The 19432-nt window shown below is 39.9% G+C and overlaps 2 protein-coding genes across 4 annotated transcripts in view; both read left to right on the plus strand.

Annotated features, from left to right (window-relative positions):
- Positions 1-3836: 3836 nt before the first annotated feature.
- Positions 3837-8740, plus strand: LOC103722458 (small ribosomal subunit protein uS13z/uS13y/uS13x). Its single transcript, XM_008813025.5, has 4 exons — positions 3837-3995; positions 4112-4272; positions 5249-5437; positions 8310-8740. The coding sequence occupies exons 1-4, from the start codon at positions 3993-3995 to the stop codon at positions 8413-8415; spliced, it is 459 nt and encodes a 152-aa protein (XP_008811247.1). The 5' UTR covers positions 3837-3992; the 3' UTR covers positions 8416-8740.
- A 1584-nt stretch (positions 8741-10324) lies between these two features.
- Positions 10325-19432, plus strand: part of LOC103722457 (uncharacterized) — a 48395-nt gene continuing 39287 nt past the window's right edge. Inside the window, exon 1 of one of the 3 annotated variants that reach the window (XR_016398991.1) lies at positions 10325-18036. Coding sequence is in view for 2 of the 3 variants with exons in the window: in XM_039131813.3 (XP_038987741.3) it covers positions 17878-18036 (159 nt within the window). In the remaining variant the exon portion in view is untranslated. The remainder of the gene's footprint in view (positions 18037-19432) is intronic. The other 2 variants (XM_039131813.3, XM_008813023.5) reach the window with 2 other exon arrangements.

The following is a 19432-nucleotide window of genomic DNA, read 5'->3' on the forward strand; positions in this document are numbered from 1 at the left end:
TCTGAACCCCCTTTACATCCTCATCACAAAAGGTGATTACATTGCCGACCCTCTGCCTCTTTGCGACGGCCGCCCCTGACGCTTCCGTCGAGCCCCCTGAGTTCCTCACGGGCCGGGGGCAGCCCCCAGTGATAGTGTGGATCACGCCCGCAACGGGTCGATTCTGCTCCCGAGGCTCCGGAGGGGCCGGGTCGGCTGGACGCGGGTCTGCGGGGGGACGTCGGTCGCTCACATATCGACCGAGACGCCCCCGGCGGATGAGAGCCTCGATCTCGTCCCGAAGCTGGAAGCAGTCCTCCGTGTCGTGGCCGTGGTCTCGGTGGTACTCACAGTACGCCCGGGAGGGCCTCTTCCCAGGGATCCTCCGCATCTGTCTCGGGGCCGGGAGGTCCTCCCGCCCCTTGATCTCCATAAGGATTTGGGCCCGGGGGGTTAGGAGAGGGGTGTACCGGTGAAAACGTCGGGGCGGAGAACGAGGGCGTGGGGCGCCATGGTTCTTCGCCGGCGACGGGCTTCTGCGCCGACGCTGAGGCGTCGGGCTCCTCCTCTGGCGTGCCTCTTTCCGCCTTTTCTTCCCAAGCTTTTGAGGGATCTCGGCGGCCTCCTTGCTCCGGTGGGCGGACGCCGAGGAGGCGTCCGCATACTGGTTCGCCCGGGACAACAGCTCTGGGAAGCTCCGCGGTAGGCGTTTGTCCAGGGAGAAGGTGAGTCTGCCCTTCCGGAAGCCACGCTTCAGGGCTGAAAGAGCTACCTCCTGACTCAGGTTCCGGACCTCCAGCGTAGCCCTGTTGAAGCGGGTAAGATAATCCCGCAGGCTTTCTCCCTCGTTTTGCCGGACATCAAAGAGGGAGTCGGAGACCAGTCGCCGCCGGCTACTGACGGCGAAATGAGTGATGAAGAGGCGAGTGAACTGGTCGAAGGACCGGATTGAGTCAGCCTCCAGCCCGGCGAACCATGCCCTCGCCGGGCCACGGAGGGTTGCCGGGAAAGCCTTGCAGAGAAGGGGATCTGATGCTCCGTGGAGGAGCATAAGGGTCCTGAAACTCTCGACGTGATCCCGTGGATCCGCCGCCCCGTCATAGGGATCGATCGCCGGCATTTTGAACCCCGGCGGATTCGGGGTCCGCAGGATCCTCGAGGCGAGCGCCGGCTGGGAGGAGATCTCTAAGTCGGCGAAGGGATCTTTGGAATGGCCCTTCAGGACCTGGAGTTGTCGGTAAAGATCGTCCACCCGCCGGTCCAGGGAGCGCGACCGGTGGGTGGGAGACAAGGAGCGGCGAGAGGGGGACCGACTGGAGCGCGGGTTCCTCGAGGACTGGGGGGTCTGGGAACGCGCCCGGGCCCGCCTCTCGTACCCCGCGCAGCTCCGGTGGGAAGGTTCCGGCAGAATGGAGCGTGCTCGAGAATCCTCCTCGCGCCGGCGCTCCTCCCCATGGGAGAGGAAGGAGCGCGGGTTGAGGAGGACAGGCGAACGCTCAGGCAGCAGTGGCTCCTAAGCCCGCTGCGGCGCCCGGGACATCGCACCCTGCAGATTCTGCACCGCCTCCGCGAGGGTGCGAACCTGCTGGGTTAGCTGGTCGAACTGGGCAGCTTCGACTATCTGAATGGGCGGTGGGGCGGTGGAGTGTTGCTGAGAGCGTGTTGGAGATGCAGCGGCCTCCCGGCGAGTGGCGCGAGAGGCCCCGCGACCGGAAGCATTGGAAGCTCCACGACCACCTCGCCGTGCCATTACGATCGCTCTGAGATCCGTTCCCTTCCTCTAGCGCCAACTGTTGCTGGGGGTCCAAACCGAGAACGATTGGCACAGCGGTGTGAACGGGGTTCCCTTTGAATTGCTTTGGTTGCGCTCCACCTTCCGCCGGAAAACCTGCAAGCAAGCCTCGCACCACTCCTGGGGTAGTGGGGGCCCTCCGACGATCAAGTTAGAGGGAATCGAAGGAGAAGGAGAGGTAGCAGGTAAGATGATGCTATGGAGAATCTTGCTCACCCTCCCCCTTCCCCCCCGCCCCATATATATCAGGCTGGGGGGTTTTTCTGGGGATTGGTCATCGTGTGGCACGATGGGGTTGCCACTGACATGGCCGTTACAGGGCGTCGTGGGGCAGCGCCGGGTACGGCCATGACAGGGCGTAGTGGAGCTCCGCTTCGTACGGTTGTTACAGGGGATCGTGGGGCAGCGCCGGATTCGGCCGTTGCAGGGAGTAGTGGAGCAGGGGGCCGCGGCGTGCCTCAGGAGAACAGTCTGTTGTTGTCAAGAGATTGCCGACCCGAGGTCGGATTGCTGGATCAAGGGGCAACCGACTCGGGGTCGGATTGCTGGATCAAGGGGCAACCGACTCGGGGTCGGACTGCGGAGCCGAAGATATCCGACCCGAGGTCGGATTGCTGGATCAAGGGGCAGCCGACTCGGGGTCGGACTGCGGAGCCGAAGATATCCGACCCGAGGTCGGATTGCTGGATCAAGGGGCAACCGACTCGGGGTCGGACTGCGGAGCCGAAGATATCCGACCCGAGGTCGGATTGCTGGATCAAGGGGCAGCCGACTCGGGGTCGGACTGCGGAGCCGAAGATATCCGACCCGAGGTCGGATTGCTGGATCAAGGGGCAGCCGTAGTCTTTCTGGGCGCGCGTGCCGGTCACGTGGGGCATGGTGGCTAAGTTCCCCCGTAACAGTATGCATGCATGTATGTTTGTATGTATGTTTGTATGTATGTATATATGCATGCATACATACATGCATACATATATATATATACACATACATACATATATATATGTATATGTATATATATATATATATATGTATATATATATATATGTATATGTATATATATATGTATATGTATATATATATATCTATATGTATATGCATATATATATATATGCATATGCATATATATATATATGCATATGCATATATATATATATGCATATGCATATATATATATATGCATATGCATATATATATATATGCATATGCATATATATATATATGCATATGCATATATATATATATGCATATGCATATATATATATATGCATATGCATATATATATATATGCATATGCATATATATATATATACATATATGTATATCTATATATATGTATATATATATGAGAGAGAGAGAGAGAGAGGGAGAGAGTAGTAATTGGGGGTTGAGAGGGTGAGTTATTGTCATAATGTGGAATTGTAAAAAGACATAAAATATTCTTAAGAGTTATATAAAGTAAAGATATTTTTTATCCAATGAAAAATGGGTAAATTGATATACCATAACAGAGAGTAGGTTATCAATCCTATATATATTGTAAGATATAGATACAAAGTTATTTTAATATTAAATAAAATTCAAAAATAAAATTTAAATTAATAAATGTATATTCTGTTAAGATATTAGGATGAAGAAAGAAGCTAATGGGAGGCATGAAAGTGAAAAAAATAAAGATAAGTACATCGGCAGCTTATTATTTTTAAAAATAATTATATAAATAATTATTTAATTATTTTTTTGGAAAATGATGCATATTATATGTATTTTTTGATAGTTCTATCCGCATATATCTATATCTATATATATATATATATATATATTGAATATTTAACATATACTAGATTAAATTCATTGCCAAAATCTTTAGGGCTTTCCATGTTTTTGTTTTGAATAAAAGAAAAAGCTGATCCTTGTCTTGCAAAATCAGTGATCAGTAGTTAGTAGTTGTGTTTTGTTCTTGTTTATGTTTTTTTTGTGTTTTTTTATTTGGCAAAATCCGCCTGACAAAGCCCATAACAAGATGGATATATAGGCGTCCAATCATTTCACCGGCGAGCCCCACTTAATTAAGTTGTTCCACGGAGCAGTGTAACAGGGTCTTTAAGCACTCCTCACACCGCGGGTCTTTCCTAGCGTTAGGGTTTTTGCCTCTGCTTCCCTCCATCGCCGTCTTCCCCTCTCCTCCTTCCGCCGCCGAAAATAAGGAATCCGTGTCGCCATGGTCAGTCCATTTCGCAAATCCCTTCTATTCCCTTCAGATATACACCTAGGATCGCTCTTTTTTTTGTGATTTTTGCACTATGTTTGGTAATTTTCTGTGGGGTTTTTGGATCGCAGTCTCTGATCGTGAACGAGGATTTCCAGCACATTCTTCGTGTGCTCAACACGAACGTGGATGGTAAACAGAAGATCATGTTTGCCCTCACCTCCATCAAGGGTATCGGCCGCCGCTTCGCCAACATCGTCTGCAAGAAAGCTGACGTCGACATGAACAAGAGGTGCCCTGCCGCCATCCCCTCTTTTTAACGCCTTTTTTTGTATAAGTAATTTGTTTGGGACTGAACCAGCTCCTATGATTACGATTTAATTTCTGAGTTTTGAAAGTTTTATTTGATTTAGATGGCTTTTAAATGGAGATTTTGGGGTCAGTGATCTGTATTTAATGGCTTTGATATAGCATGTTGGTATTTGAGTCTGATTGTCGCTATTACTGGTACCAAGATGGGATTTTTTTTTTGGTTCATATTTGAGCATGAAAGCATTTTGCTGCGATACTTTTGATTTTCTTATATTTTGGATGCTTTCGGTATTTTAAACGTTTAATTTATTTGATGGATTTTGAAGTAGAGGTCTTGTTTCTTTACGGTCTGCCCTCTTTGTTTTTTAGGCATTTTATCTCGGTTTTTTTCAGCATGTGAACATCAGGGTTGTTGTCCCATTTGTATGGAATTTTTACATTGTTCACGACAAGAAGTTTTGCTCTGGACTGTTTGGCTGTAACATTTATCTCCGCCCGTTTAATATTTTTTCCTTATTAGGATCACATTCGAAGTATAAAATATTTTGTTCATGTGATGAATTAAATTTTTCGTGAGCTGTCTTCCTTATTTCTATATCTTTGAGTTTTGCTTTGTATCTTAGTTTTAGGGTTTTGTTTGGAAAAGCAAAATCATAATTTTAATCCAAGCTTTGAACTCTTGATCATTTTATGGCTCTCATTTACGTGGTTGGTTCAAATTGCAATTGGTTAAGGTAGAGAACTGGACTCCATGATCATGTGAAACCATAGATTTTTATTCATGAATTCTTGTCATTTTGACTTTGTTTTTAATAAACACATGTGCCATTATATTGGTATTCTCCTTCCCTCCTATTAAAGTAAAGTCAGCCAATTGATCTGTACCTTGTGGCTCTCGTATAATCTTTCATTTCTTGACCCTTCAATTGATAATATTTGGCCAAATGTTTATTTAGGGCTGGGGAGCTCTCAGCTGCTGAGCTTGAGAACCTTATGACAATCGTGGCAAATCCCCGTCAGTTCAAGATCCCAGATTGGTTTCTGAACAGAAAGAAGGACTATAAGGATGGTAGGTACTCACAGGTGGTTTCAAATGCCCTGGACATGAAGCTGAGGGATGACCTTGAGCGCCTGAAGAAGATCAGGTGGGGAACTATTGAAATCTTTAAGTTGATGTTGCTGCAAGCTTATGTACAGCTTATATATGTTTTTGTTTCTTGTTTTTCATTGCTTCCATTAGTTTATGGATTTTTTAGGTATTAACAGTTTCTCGCACTTCCTATTATTTTGAAAACCTTGTAGCATCTCAAAAATCAAGTTTCAACTTTTTAGAATTTTGTTTTCTCTTAGAATAGTCTTTTACATAGAACATGAATATCTCGTATTTTCTCTAACACTGCAAATAACCAAGAAAAACTTAGCTTTTGACCTTATGTTTTTTTTTATTGTGGTTCACCAAGGCTTTTGCATGAGATTTTAGGTTTAACATGTGGCTAGTGTATATAGAATTTTCAGTGGCTCAAGATGCACAAGAGGTCAGTATTAACAATTTGATGGATTTCAGCGATTTTATCATCATGCATTTGCATGTTATGGCAATATTATTCTATTTGAAAACTGTGCTGTCTGATCTATACCCTATATAGTTTGTTGATTGTTCGTTTGAACAAATTTGCACTAGAGTTCATTATTCTAGAATCATTTTTGAATACATCTTCAACGGATGAAAGTTGTGGAGCTTAAAACTTGAGACTTGGATGAGGAGACCGGACCATGAGTATGAGGAAATTTGAACCAATAGGATTTTGTAATTTCTAGATTTCCATGTTTGATTAGTCATTGAAATCTCCCAAGAGCCTTGTAAGAACCTGCTTTTTTATTTGGGTTTTTGGCATACATTTCCTTCTAAATATTAAAATTTGCATTATTACCTTCCTAAAATTGATATTTGCATGTATACTTGTATAAAATACTTGTTTTGCATGTATATGCTTCATTTTTCTTTTTTCTTGCATATGTGCGCATACCATCTAGCACCATCAAGAAATTAGCGGTTAAAATTAAAAATAATTGAAATATCCTTAATGGGTAGATATGCAAAAAAAATATTTGTAAGGGTATATATGCAAATAATACTTTGTGGGGGTATTCATACAATTTTACATATTTAGAAGGGTTTACTTGCAAAAAAGTAAAAATATTTTTTTTTCTATTTCACCTTGTTTTAACACTCGGATTTGTCTAGTGCATGCTCCTTAATATTTTTCATAAAAATATTGCTTAAGAAAAAGATTGATTCGATAATTAGATAACAAAAAGAGTTATAGAAGTTCTTTCACCAATCATGGAATTATTCTACCTTATTCTTCATTTATGACAACCACTATATTTTATTTCATTGAAACATAGCTTATAATATTTATTGTTATAGATCACATATGAAGGCATGTATTAGAATATAGAAAAGGATTAAAAACTCTTAAAAGGCACCCGATAGATTGCATTGATTAAGTTATCTTGCTACTGCTGTGCTCATGGGTAGAAGAACATCAATCTTTCCCAAACAAAATCATTAAAGGATTTCAAATCCTTCAGACTTATTAAAAAACTCGGCGACCATGTGGTAGAAGGCTACCCCTTACATTGTGTACACATGAGAAATTTGTCAATTCTAAAAGATAAACATTGCAAATCTCATACACTAAAAGATAAATGCTGCAAATCTCTTACAACACTTTTCTTTAAATAATTCATAAAGCTAAAGGCAAGACATGACCATCTTCATGTAAAAAAAGATATAATGAAGGTCTGTCTATGGTGGATAAGGGAGTCAAATGTATAGTTTCGATTTCGAATGCAGAAGTGAAAGAGAGGGTCGAGAGAGATTGGAAAATTTCTAGAGATATTAGTTTCTAGTGAGGCTTGTTAACATGTTACCCGCTTCAGAAATAAAAAGATACTTTCATAATTTTAATTAATTTTTAATTTAAATAAATATGATTTTGGCTAATCATGTTAGCTGAATCGCTATGTCAAAAGTATTCATACAAATATAGTATTTTGTGAGGGCATGCACGTAAATATTAATTTTGAGGACATTCATGCAAATTTCAATATTTAGAAGGGTAGTTATGCAAAAATTCAAGAATTTTTTTTGCGTGTATACCCTTTTGAATATATGAAATTGCATGAATACTCTCCAAAATTGCTATTTGCATGTATACCCTTATAAATATTTCTTTTTGCATGTTTACTCACTAAGAGTATTTTTATCATTTCAATTTTAAACCGTTAACTTCTTAACGGTGTTAGATGGCATGGGCAGATACACAAGAAAAAGAAAAAAAGGGTATACATACAAAACAAGTGTCTGATGAGAATATGAAGGGTATTTACGCAAAAATACCTTTTTTATTTTCAGTTGTTTTTGAAGGACATCAATTTGTGGTTGAGTTTCGTGGAAAGTAGAAAACCTGCACCTCTTCGGTAGATTTGGCCATTGACATGGAGTGATTGTGAGGTAAGATCTATTTCAGGAGGGGGAACTAGAAGTGAAATAAAAAGAAGTGTTGTGGATGAATTCGAGGCATTCTAGATTTTAGAACACATGTTAACTGCTTTGAATGATCTCAGATGTCTGAAGACAAGGTTATAAGTAATGGGGGGTGGAAGGAGGAGCAGTGAGTGTTTTTGAAATATATTTTGTTGTAGATGATTGCCAAATTAAGAGTATTATGGTCTGTTAATTGCTCTTGTCAAGATATATATGTGATGGTGCTTGGATGTAGAGATGTGAGGACATGGTGATTTAAAGTGTACATTGCTGTGCGGAAGTTGCATCATTGAACGCCTCTCGTAAATGAGACATTTTTCAAGGAAAGAGAATGCAAGGCCATGTTGTACTTTATTCATCATTGGGCAGAAATTGCAAAATCCTAATCAGATTTTTATGAATATTATATGTTGCATGTGCCTGTGCATGAAGTTTTCATGGGATACATTTATTTGTTGCTGCAGGAACCACCGTGGTCTACGTCACTACTGGGGTCTAAGAGTTCGCGGTCAGCACACCAAGACTACTGGAAGGAGGGGAAAGACTGTTGGTGTTTCCAAGAAGCGATGAAGCCTCTTTTCCATCTGTATGCTTCATGGTTGTGATTTTGAATTTCAACCTCTGGACGGGTTTTAGAATTATATTCTCTATCAAATGATGAACTTTCAAGGGTTTTCAAGTAGTTGTTTTTCAGTTACAATCTTGGTATTTGCTGGGACTTCGTTGTGTTTTTCCTGATTCAGTGTTACGAGCTAAGCTTGCTGCTATTTTTGATGTCCAACATTGTTCATGAGCTCGTAAGGTTTTGAATTCCATTTTGGGAGTTTGTTTTTGCCATATGTCAAAACAGTTCTGGACATGTTGGAAATGTTAGCTACTGAATAGTTTGTTTCCAGCGAACCATGCTATGATTTGGTGGAACCACAGATCTTATTTAACCACGAGCTTTCAGGTGCTTGGTTATTTCATGGCAGCCTGTGTGTTTTTAAGTTGCATTTATTATTTCTGTTTGTTTGATGCCAAGGAATCCAATATGTCCTTTTAGCGTCAATGGAGGAATTCTAGATCAGAGCGGCTAGTGGAGCTGTCGAGAGAGATGAGGTGATGCATACCCCTGTTCTCTTAAGGAAAGCCCCAAGCAGGCATGGTTAGATCAGTTTCTTATTTTTTTTCTTTATTTATTTGGTATTAGTTTTTATTTTCTTTGTTGTTTTAAGTGAGGTCTATTGTGCTGGTACCGGGCACCGTATCAGTTTTTCGGCAGCGGGGAAGGGGAGGAGAACTATGACCTCTTCTTCTCTTTTTTCTTTCCGCTCGCTTTCTCTCTCTCTTCTTCTGTGGCTTCGGCAACGAATTGTTTTTGAAGTCGGAACTTGTACTGGTAAGCCATGAAACTAGTACGGTGTAAAATGAACGGATTTACACCGGAACTGTTCGGTTCGAGATGATTTTGCATTTTTTGGTTTTAAGTCATGGGTATGTAAATCTTAGGACTTACATAGAAAGTTAAGCAATTATTTTAATAAAATTATATACAGGCCTTTCAATACGATCGAATAATTCTCCCAATTATTTCCCTCTTATGTTCTCTGCTGCCCGAAATTTCATTGATAGGAAATTTGGTTTCTATAATATTCGCATGCTGTAACAATCCTGTATATGACCTGAAGAATAAGCCTGGAGGCTTCATCTTAATGTGATGAACACTTGGCGCGACAATTTGCTTCGTGCGGTCACCTGAGAAGGAAGAATCAGTTGGAAATCCATCTCAACCATGCAATCAGTAATTATGCAACAAATGGCTGAAGCCATGCAATATTAATGTTGCTCAAAAAGAGATCATTACAATCATGATTGTGGTGATTGTGATACTCTAGTTGATCGAAAAGTTTGTTTTTATGAAAATTATTTGGTGGAGTTTCCTTAGAGAACGGGCTATAATCTGACCAAAATAGATTCCACAAACAGAATCAAAAGTCAAGGTTTTGGCTTTATTAGTCTCTAATATAGAAACGGGTGGTGCCAACTTGAAGAAAAATTAAGTAAACAACCTATTATATCATGCAAAAATATTATGAACTAATTAAAAACAATTTTACTATGGAGGTGGTAGCGCAGTGGGAGCATGGCCTTACTTCCAACCAAGTGGTTTCGAGTTCGAAATGTACGGACGTCGATTAAATTGTGGAGACCGGATGCTCTCTGTTCGGATACGGGGTCTGGAAGAACGTATCGCTCTGCTGGTAGCCTCGGTGGTGCCAGATGTAACGTACTTACATGTGGTATTCGTACCGGAGCTCAAAGGGGTAACTGAATCGGTCCCACGAGTGGGGAGGGTATGAGTAGAACCAGCCGGGGTGCCCAACATATGGTTATTTCTGACCACATCGAACATTCTTCTAGTGGGGTGGAAGCCCAGTGGGGGCTGCGGGGGTGGGCTTGTCTCTTCCTTCCCTTCCTCTTTTTAAGCAAAAAAAAAATTATTCTTTTTTTCAATTTTAATTTAATATAATTAGATTATTGAACTAATTATGGTGACGAAAATATCCCGTGATCAATTTATATATTAGAAGAGAATAATCATATGATAATTTCAATCATGTGATAATTTCATCATGGCAGCCAGAAATTCATAGCCAATGTAACGAAATTCGACGGCTTGGTTATACTAAATTAAAATTCAAATAAAAATTTTAAAACTTTTAATAATTTAAATTGTTTTGCGTGATTATTTTTATTATAAAATAAATTTATTAAGAGAATATTATATAATAAATTTAGAGGCGAAAAGCCTGGTGCTGCGCCTTTGAGGGCTGCAGTTGGAAAAGTGCCTCTTCCCACCTTCGGACAGCTCCGGCATCCTCTTCAGCGTCGAACTACTGCCTTCCTTTTCTCTGGGAGCCTCGGAGCTATCGCGAAGAGATCTCTCCTTGACAATGTTCGAAGGACAACTTCCTCCCTTCGACCCCTCTTCTACAGACCTCAAGGCATCCAATCCTTGGCTCCGGCTGGCGATCCATCCAAGCTTCAGTACTTATAAGTTTTGGAATGCTCCAGTTCCTCTCTTCTCCCTCACCAAGCCCTCCCTCTTCTGCAGTTCTGTCGCTCTTCGTCTTCTCTAATCCGGCCTCAAGCTGTTAATCCAATTATCTATTACTTGTTCATAAATCCATGTATTTCATAGACCTATTCATATTTTGGTGCCTGGCTTTCGGTGGCTTTAATCTGTGCTTGCTATTATTTTTAGATCAACTAGGTCATGCCCTGATCCTTGATTTTCTTCTTCTTCTTCTTCCTCTTCTTCTTTTATCGTTGTGGATATGTGATGTAGGCTGGATTTGGTTGCTGAGGACCATATAGGATGCCATAATACAAGTATTCATTCATTTTCCCGAATCATGGATGGAAATTTTCACTGCTGGAATAGGAATATTCGTGGTGAAGGATATTGGAACTCTCAAATGTTGTGCAGAAGCTAATGAAAAAAGAAACAGTTGAAACTTAGATTCGTATCCTGTATATTTGCCTAGAAGTTATCAGGGTAGCGAAAATAGATAAATGACTCCAAAAAAATATCATTGAATAACTATGTTAGAACTCATCATTATGTAAACAGTAGCGTTGGTATGTGCAGTATATACATTTATTAAGATTTATATGTAAGTTTCCTTTGTTCTCAATTCTTTTTATTTGTAAGATAGTAAGAAATTTCCAAAAGATGTTCTTTTACCTTCTAGGTGTTACTACCGATCTGCTTCTGTCTGTCATTATTGGTTTTTAAGTCTCAATGCAATATATAAACTTTTGCATATACTATGCAATGATACATAACTTTTCACGTGTACAGATATTTGTGATGATTAGTATTATATGTAATATTTTTTTTCTTCTAAATATTGAATATTACACTTACAATAAGGTTAGAGGAATCCATTTTCTGGCACAAGTAGTTGAGTTTGATAATGGAGTGCATGTAGAAAAACAGAGGATATGTTATAATATCTAAACACATATTTAAACATCTTATGTTGTTACTTGATACTCATTGCGAAGTTATTGTTATTTAAAAAAGATATTTTCATTCGGAAAATGATCTTCCTTTTGCTGTCCAATTTTTGTTATATTGATATATTTGTTGTTTGTAGGCTCTTCATAGATCAATAGATTTTTCTAAAGTTATGAGTTTGACTTGAGAATTTTGGTGCAAGTGTTGATTTTGTTTAATACATAAATAAACAAACTTTGATGATTTGTATGGTCTGGTTTATCCATATGGGATGATTTTGCCATTCATGTCCAAGATGAATTTGGTTGTTATTTCTAGGTTATTAGTCAAATAAAGTTATCATGTTCAACTACGTATTTAGAATGTTAATAAGCTTATGGTTGTAATTGTCACTTATTACTCGTAAGTGGGATAAAACTCAGCACTATATTTACAAAGTGATTGCATCTTCTACGGTTATGTCCAACCAAACAGCTTCTTTGAACTTATAGCTCTCAGTTACAACCTTACAACTCGAAAACAATAACATTTGCAGTTGTAGCTTTTCAAAAATGATAAATTTAGCTACAGCAACTCAATTATATGTATTTCCAGGAGCATGCAACTTGACCTATGGTGCACTTTAGTTGTAGGGAACCAACCAGTAAGAGATGGATTGCACACTTTAGAGTAATTCTTTAAAATTTTTAAGAATTCAAATTAATAAAGGACTGTGCAAATTGAAGATCCAAATTGTTAAACATGATCTTTATGACAAATAATGCCTAGAATCCAAAATTCATTTTAGTGTCTCTAACCTCAACATCAAAGGGCTACAAAGAATGATAATTTAAATGGCATGTGCTATGTTTTTACATGATCTAATCATCAAAAACTAGTGAATTTAAGTCTTTAAGATGCATAAATCATGATCAACAAAGTGGATTTTCAGTTTATATATCTTATCATGCATTTCAGCACACTAGTGTAATTGATATGGTTCATTTTGGTATCCACTTGATACATAGCTTAGAGACAATAAAAAATATGCAAATTTTGTTTTCTAGGTATTTTTTTTGTAATATAGGTCATTTTTAGCGGTATGGATATTCAATTTGGATGACTTGTTATTGATTTTGAAATCATTAAAAATCTTTTATTAGATATTCAATAGAAAGTGTATCATGTAACCCATATAGTTATGTAAATTAAAATTTGAGGATCATGAAGGTGGATTGAAAATTGAGGGTCATGAAGTTTCTAAGAGTGATCGTTTTTTCTATTTAGAATTTGATTATTCATAAAGAAGGGGAGATTGAAGAGGATGTTATCCATAAGATTGACATAGGTTGAATAAAAATGAGAAGTGTAATTGAGATGCTATGTGATCTAAGATACCTTCCAAGTTGAAGAAAAGATTTTATAGAACAACCATATGACCAGGTATGCTTTCTGGTATAGATTGTTGAATAGTTAGAATGCAACATATGCACAAGATGAGTGTGGCCAAAATGGCAATATTGAGATAGATATGGGTAATACAAGAAAAAGATAGAACTTTTTAAGAAATGAAGTCATTCATAAAAGGGCCGAGGTAGCACTACTTGAGGGCATATCGAGAGAAGGACAACTTAAATGGTTTGAACATGTATAATGCAGGCCAAGGAATGCATCGATACGAAGAGTGATTTGATACATGCAGAAAGAACGAAGAGGGACAAGATAGACTGAAAATCATATGGAATGAAGTAATAAGGACGAACTTGATACCTAAACATTTTTAAGAATGTATGGTCCTAAACCGAGTGAAATGGAGGAAAAGGTTTCATATAGCTGACCCCAACTAGTTTGGGATCAAGGCTTAGTTGAGCTGAGTTGATAAGAATATTTAAAATTTATAATTTCAATTATTTGAACCAATATTTTTTTAATATATTATTATTTTTGATAACTTATGATGAGATGAATGTGATACAATCTCAAGTCTCAACACTTCACCCCTCCTTTTTTTTTTGGTACATCGGCGGCTCACACCTGACGAGTGTGAAGATGGCCAACAAAATCAGAAAACAAAATGCTGCGCAAAGGTGTAGGCACAGCCTTGTGGTCTATCCAAAAAAAGCCTCCCGAGTGATGAGCTGCGAAGGAAGCAACCCAATCTGCAGCACCGTTCGCCTCCCGATATTCGTGCGTGGCCTGGTAGGAGACAACCTCCCCCAAAGCTCTGCGGATATCGTGGAGCAGCGGCCGGTCCTCAACTGAGCACCCCTCTTCCCGGATCCACCCGATCACCGTGGTCGAGTCCCCCTCGAGAAGGATGCGACTCGCACCTAGTACCCGCCTCGCATAGGAGACACCATCCCAGGCCGCCCGAAGCTCCGCGGTCACCACTGATGAGTCAAAAATCCTCCGTCCACTTGCCGCCACAAGTCTGGCGTCATGATCCCTAATAATAAATCCCCACACCTCCGCAGTTCCCATCCGCTGATACGCTGCCATCAAAGTTCACTTTAAGAAAGCCAGGAGGTGGGGGTACCCAGGATACTAATATCGTCCTGGATGCTGCAGAAGCAGAATGGGGGCTCCAGATGTCCCTGACCAACCCAGTAGGTGGAGCCTCAATAGTGCCGGTGATCTCCGCCGCATGCCGTAGAGCTCGGTCCGCCACCATCCTCGGATGGAGGCTCTCGCCGTCGAAAATCCGTGTATTCCTCTCCAGCTAGCAGTGATAGGCCAGGTAGGCTTCACGAATCCCCCTCTCCTCTCGTACAGACCCCCGGATCGAGGCCTCCAAATGTCGTAGGAACTCCTCAGTGGACGTCCACATCTACCTCTAGTCAAGCTGAGCTGAAGCATATCTCCATATCTGACTGGCTGTCGGGCACCCAAAAAGAACATGGTAGATGGTCTCCTCCGTCGCCTGACAAGCTCCACATCCAGCAGGAACCCTCACTCCCCGCCTCACCAGAACCCCACTAGTAGGTAAACACCCTCAAGCCACCTTCCACAGGAACAAGGCCACTCGGGGGTGAATGTGCATCCTTCAAATCCAGCCGCAGTCCATCTGTCGCGCTGAGGGCCCTCTACCTATTGACAAGAGGTCTCGAACTCTCACAGTCGTCCTCCCTGTCCTGCTCCATACCCTCCTGTCCACTGCCTCCCCCTCTGAGATCGGCAGAGCCAGGACGCGCTCAGCAAGGTGCTCCCCGAATACCTGCCGAACAAGACTCGCGTCCCACCTCCGCTCCCCCTGGGCAAATAAGGCACACACTCCTTCACCCCTCCTTTGCAGAAATTTCGGCTCCATCGTTTATGTTTTGATTTCGGAAATCTAATTTTCTGATTATAGTATGCTATATGTTAAATATGAAACCAGATCATTAAGTTTTAGCTAGCACATTAGTTAATTGGAGTAAGGATACTTGTGTTCCTATCTAAAGGTTATACTGTCATTTTAGAGGTTGTAGGCTTCTTGATTTTTTGTTCCACTATCTGATTTATTGTTTTATGCCTTCTTTTAAACTTTGATACATCAACTTGGTGAGTATAGGCATGGATCTTTCTTGGGAAAAGATTTGTGTACTTCCAAGTATGAGAAAGGGGCATCCTTCCTCTCCTTGTAAGTGGTTAGCTTTGAGTCTGCATGGTGCATTCCCAAGTATTTGAAATTGAATAGTTTATTTGAGTTGAGTCTTCCTCCCCTCCCCCCTCTGGGAAAAGAATCAGAGGGCTGGTACAATGATATCCTTACAAAACTATATTTGGTAACTAAGACAGCTTAGCATATTAATTTATTTAGAAACTTTGAAAGAGCATTGAGGATTACCAACAATGGTTACAGGAATTTCATAATATAAATAGTACAATTGGCTTCCATTTGATGCCTCTTTATCATTCAAAGCTTACATGTGATATGTGCTAAACTTAGTAGATTAGGTGCTACTCTACATTCTCATGGAAAGCACCTCAGCAAAACTTACTTTGCTGGACAAAGGGACTTTTGCAGGACATGTCAAGTTTGATCTTGCACTCTCTGTTTGTTATTGTTGTTGTCGTTGTGGTCATCATCAATTTATACTAAACTTTCAGTTCCCTCCATCAAACCATTAAGATTCTTTCTTTGCAAGAGAAGAATAACAGGTTGCATCATCCTATTCACATCCGGTGCTTTAGTCAATGAAAAGGGTAAGATTTGACCAAGCACATTATAGGGACTCCGGTTGAAAGACATGATGGCATGTCAACCTTGAGATGATGCCGACTTTGTTTCAACAAATATCCTTCTGGCAGAAGGTGCATGTCTTTACCGGACTTTTGCTTGTGAAGCAATGACCATTTAGTGCTGCACAACCACCATTGGGGACAAACCCCTTGTCAGCCATCTCCATAAATAAATTCATTAGCCTGACCATGACACAGCCCAGCACTGCATCCACCTCATCCTTGGTCAAGCTGGAATCATGACTGTCATCAAACAGACCGAAATGGTTCATACAACAAGTGGATTGGAATGCTTAGATCGACCATCATTACACATGGTTTATAGATCTCATAATAATATAGATGTATGTATTGGCATAAAAAGTATACATATATATTTTTTTCCTTTCTTCATCCTACTCCTGTGGAAGTATGGAAGGAATTCTCATTTGATGAGTATAGAATACCTTCCCCTCCTTTCTGTCTTCTACTTCTACTTCTTCTTCTTCATCTGCTTCTAGAGCATCACAACATCATTTTTCTATCTTAATTTCTTCTCCTTCCCTCTTCTTTGCCCTATTTGATTTTCATTTTTAAGATGCAACTAACAAGTCCTCACTGACTTGGGCACAAATCAAGACTGTGTTACTAGTTAAAACTTAAAACCATTGTAGTAGCCCCATTATAATGATCCCTATTGAAATGGCTGTTGCTTATTATAATTGTTATAATTGCTGTTATTTACCAGAATTTATTTCAATGAGATTATTTGAAAATAAAATATTACCTATTATAGTATGGCTGTTATTTGTTAATATAATATAAAATAACTTGTTCGCCGAAATAACTATCTGCCCAATTAACATGCACCACACATGATTCCTTTGATTGACAATTAGTTTTTATACACTTTTCCAGCCTGGATGTCATAATGCACATTAATGGCCTTGTTTGAGCGTTAATTGAAATACATCCCCTAAAGAGCCGGAGAACCTAAAAGAGGCTCGGTTTGATAGTTTTAGCCCATCTCCCTAAAAAGGATTCTCATCTCACACTCGTTCAAACATTCTCACAGCCACCACATTGTCTTCTTTCTCCCTTTGGTACCTAGTTGCATTAAGTGTGCATCTACAACAACTTTAATATTTTCGGTCCTTGTATGAATATTAAATTATGTAAAAATGCATGCAACAAGATCCCTTGAATAGTGGATTATTATAGATAAATTCCTGGCCAATTTCTTACAGTTCACATTAATTCTTTCTACTTGAGCATTGTAGGGACCTTTTGCCAAGGAGTGCTTGTGGGTGTTACAAGAGGTAGTGTGTTTAAGATTCCACTGGTATAAATTAGCAAGTGATAATATCAATGGATATTAAAAGTAAGCCAGACATCCACCATACATGATTCCTTCAGTTGACCATTAATTTTTCTACACTGTCCATGTGAGATAATAATGCACATTAATGCCGCCTGTTTGAGAATTAATTGAAATACATCCCCTAAAGGCCTGAAACTTAGAGGAGGCTTGATTTGACAGTTTTGGCCCTTCTCTCTAAAAATTATTCTCATCTCACACTCTTTTTTCAACCATTGTCACGGCCACTACCTTGTCTTATTTCTTCTTCTGGTGCCCAGCTGCATTGAGTTTGCATCTTCAGTAAATTTACTCTTTCTAATCATTGGTCATTAGCCCAGAATATGTTCTTATCAAAACTATTTCCTTACCCTTCACAAATAGGACTTCACTTCCAACTAGGCTTTCGCTTTTCTTTTCTGTAGTTTTTGACCTTTTTTGGAAGTTTATAGAAAAGGACGGAGCATTGCAAGTGGAGGAAAGGGAAGCCATGGATGTCAATAGAAGTTCAGAGAGCATCAACATGGACGAGGTTGATAGAGCCATGTCGAGTGCTTACTCCATGGTGGTGAATGGTCTGTCTCAACTATATCATTTGAGCCAGAGTCAGCAGATGCTAGCATTCCAAGCTGGTGAACGGCACAGCCTGGTAAGAATTATGAAATTGATCCAATGGGGAGATGGATTATTATCATTCTTTCTGTTTGTTTGTTTATTTGCTGAAATACTCTAGATTTTTATGAAACTTGTCTGTTCTAGATCATTTTCTTGTTCATATGTTGATAAGAATTTTGCACATTTCTGCTCTTCATCAGTGGATTTGATTTTATATTCATAATATTGATGGAGAAAATGGAAACAAAATGAAAAGGAAAGTAGGTTCTTTTCTTTATATTATATTGAATGCTATTGCAAGGTTAGATTTTCTCTAATAGGTAGACTCGTATAAATTTCATTGTAGAATGAAATAGGTACTATTTTAGGTTTATGGTTCTTTCTACATAGTTTTGTGTATATATGATCACAATAGTTATTATTGAATAAACAATGTTGATTTATCTGACATCAATTTTGAAGGTCCTTTTGATGTTTGTTGTTTTCATAATTCATAATATTGGCAATTTACAAAAGCCATTGCTTTCCATTAGCACATCTTTAATCTGCCAATGAGAATATGAACCAAAGATGGTCATGCATGCTACATCCAACAAGTTCATTTGGATAATAATCTTGAAAGTCCAATATTTAAGAAAGATCAATGTATAAATACTTTTGCTCATGATACACAATTTTTCAACTAGCTTTAACATTATTTTCTGAAAATTCACACAACTAGTGTTCACAAATAAAAATGTAAATGATTCTGCCCTTTCTGAGTTGATGATGTTTCGACATGACATTGCTACTGCTGTTGCTGCTTTGTTCTCATTGTTTCTTTTCTTTTGATTTTGAAAAATGAATCAGGTTCCTAGCAAGTAATTAAAAATCCATTCAAATTGAAGTACCATGGGTAGGAGAATTTGGCTAATATGGCTTCCAATATCAAGTTATGCAGGAAGCAGCAAGCAAAATAGTATTGCGTTTGCGCCAGGATTCAAACCAAGGTACACCATGTTATACCGAACCGACAATATGGGACATACTGTATTATACTGGTTTGGTATTGGTAAGCGTTGCGGGGGGCAACCGATACTTAATACGCCGAATCATCCTCTGTACCAGGCATACCGACATAGCAATAGGGTAGCACCGGTACGGGGCCCAGTATCGAAATGGCATACCTACTTTAAACATTATAATAATTCTTTTTATTAACTTGAGTAACTTTTGACTTTTTGTTTTGGGAGTAACTTGTGAAGTCGGAAGGTTTTATTACAATGCAATCTATAAATTTAATAAATTCAGAGATCCTATACGAGCTAGCATCAAGATCGTTATGGTAATCATGGTCAAAATGCGATACAACTATAAAAGGTTGAAGCATTAAATGGTAAGAAAGTAGTTCTTCAGTTACTTAAGAATCCGTCTTTCAATTTTTCTACTAA

Source organism: Phoenix dactylifera, chromosome 18 (genome assembly GCF_051530095.1).
Source record: "Phoenix dactylifera cultivar Ajwa chromosome 18, Ajwa_hap1_PhDact_Kaust_v1.1, whole genome shotgun sequence".
Classification (NCBI taxonomy): Eukaryota; Viridiplantae; Streptophyta; class Magnoliopsida; order Arecales; family Arecaceae; genus Phoenix; species Phoenix dactylifera.

Excerpts from the sequence above, each read along its gene's own strand:
- LOC103722458 (XM_008813025.5), top strand. Across the intron at positions 4,273-5,248 it reads GACGTCGACATGAACAAGAG|GGCTGGGGAGCTCTCAGCTG; the intron begins GTGCCCTGCCGC and ends ATGTTTATTTAG. Across the intron at positions 5,438-8,309 it reads GAGCGCCTGAAGAAGATCAG|GAACCACCGTGGTCTACGTC; the intron begins GTGGGGAACTAT and ends TTGTTGCTGCAG.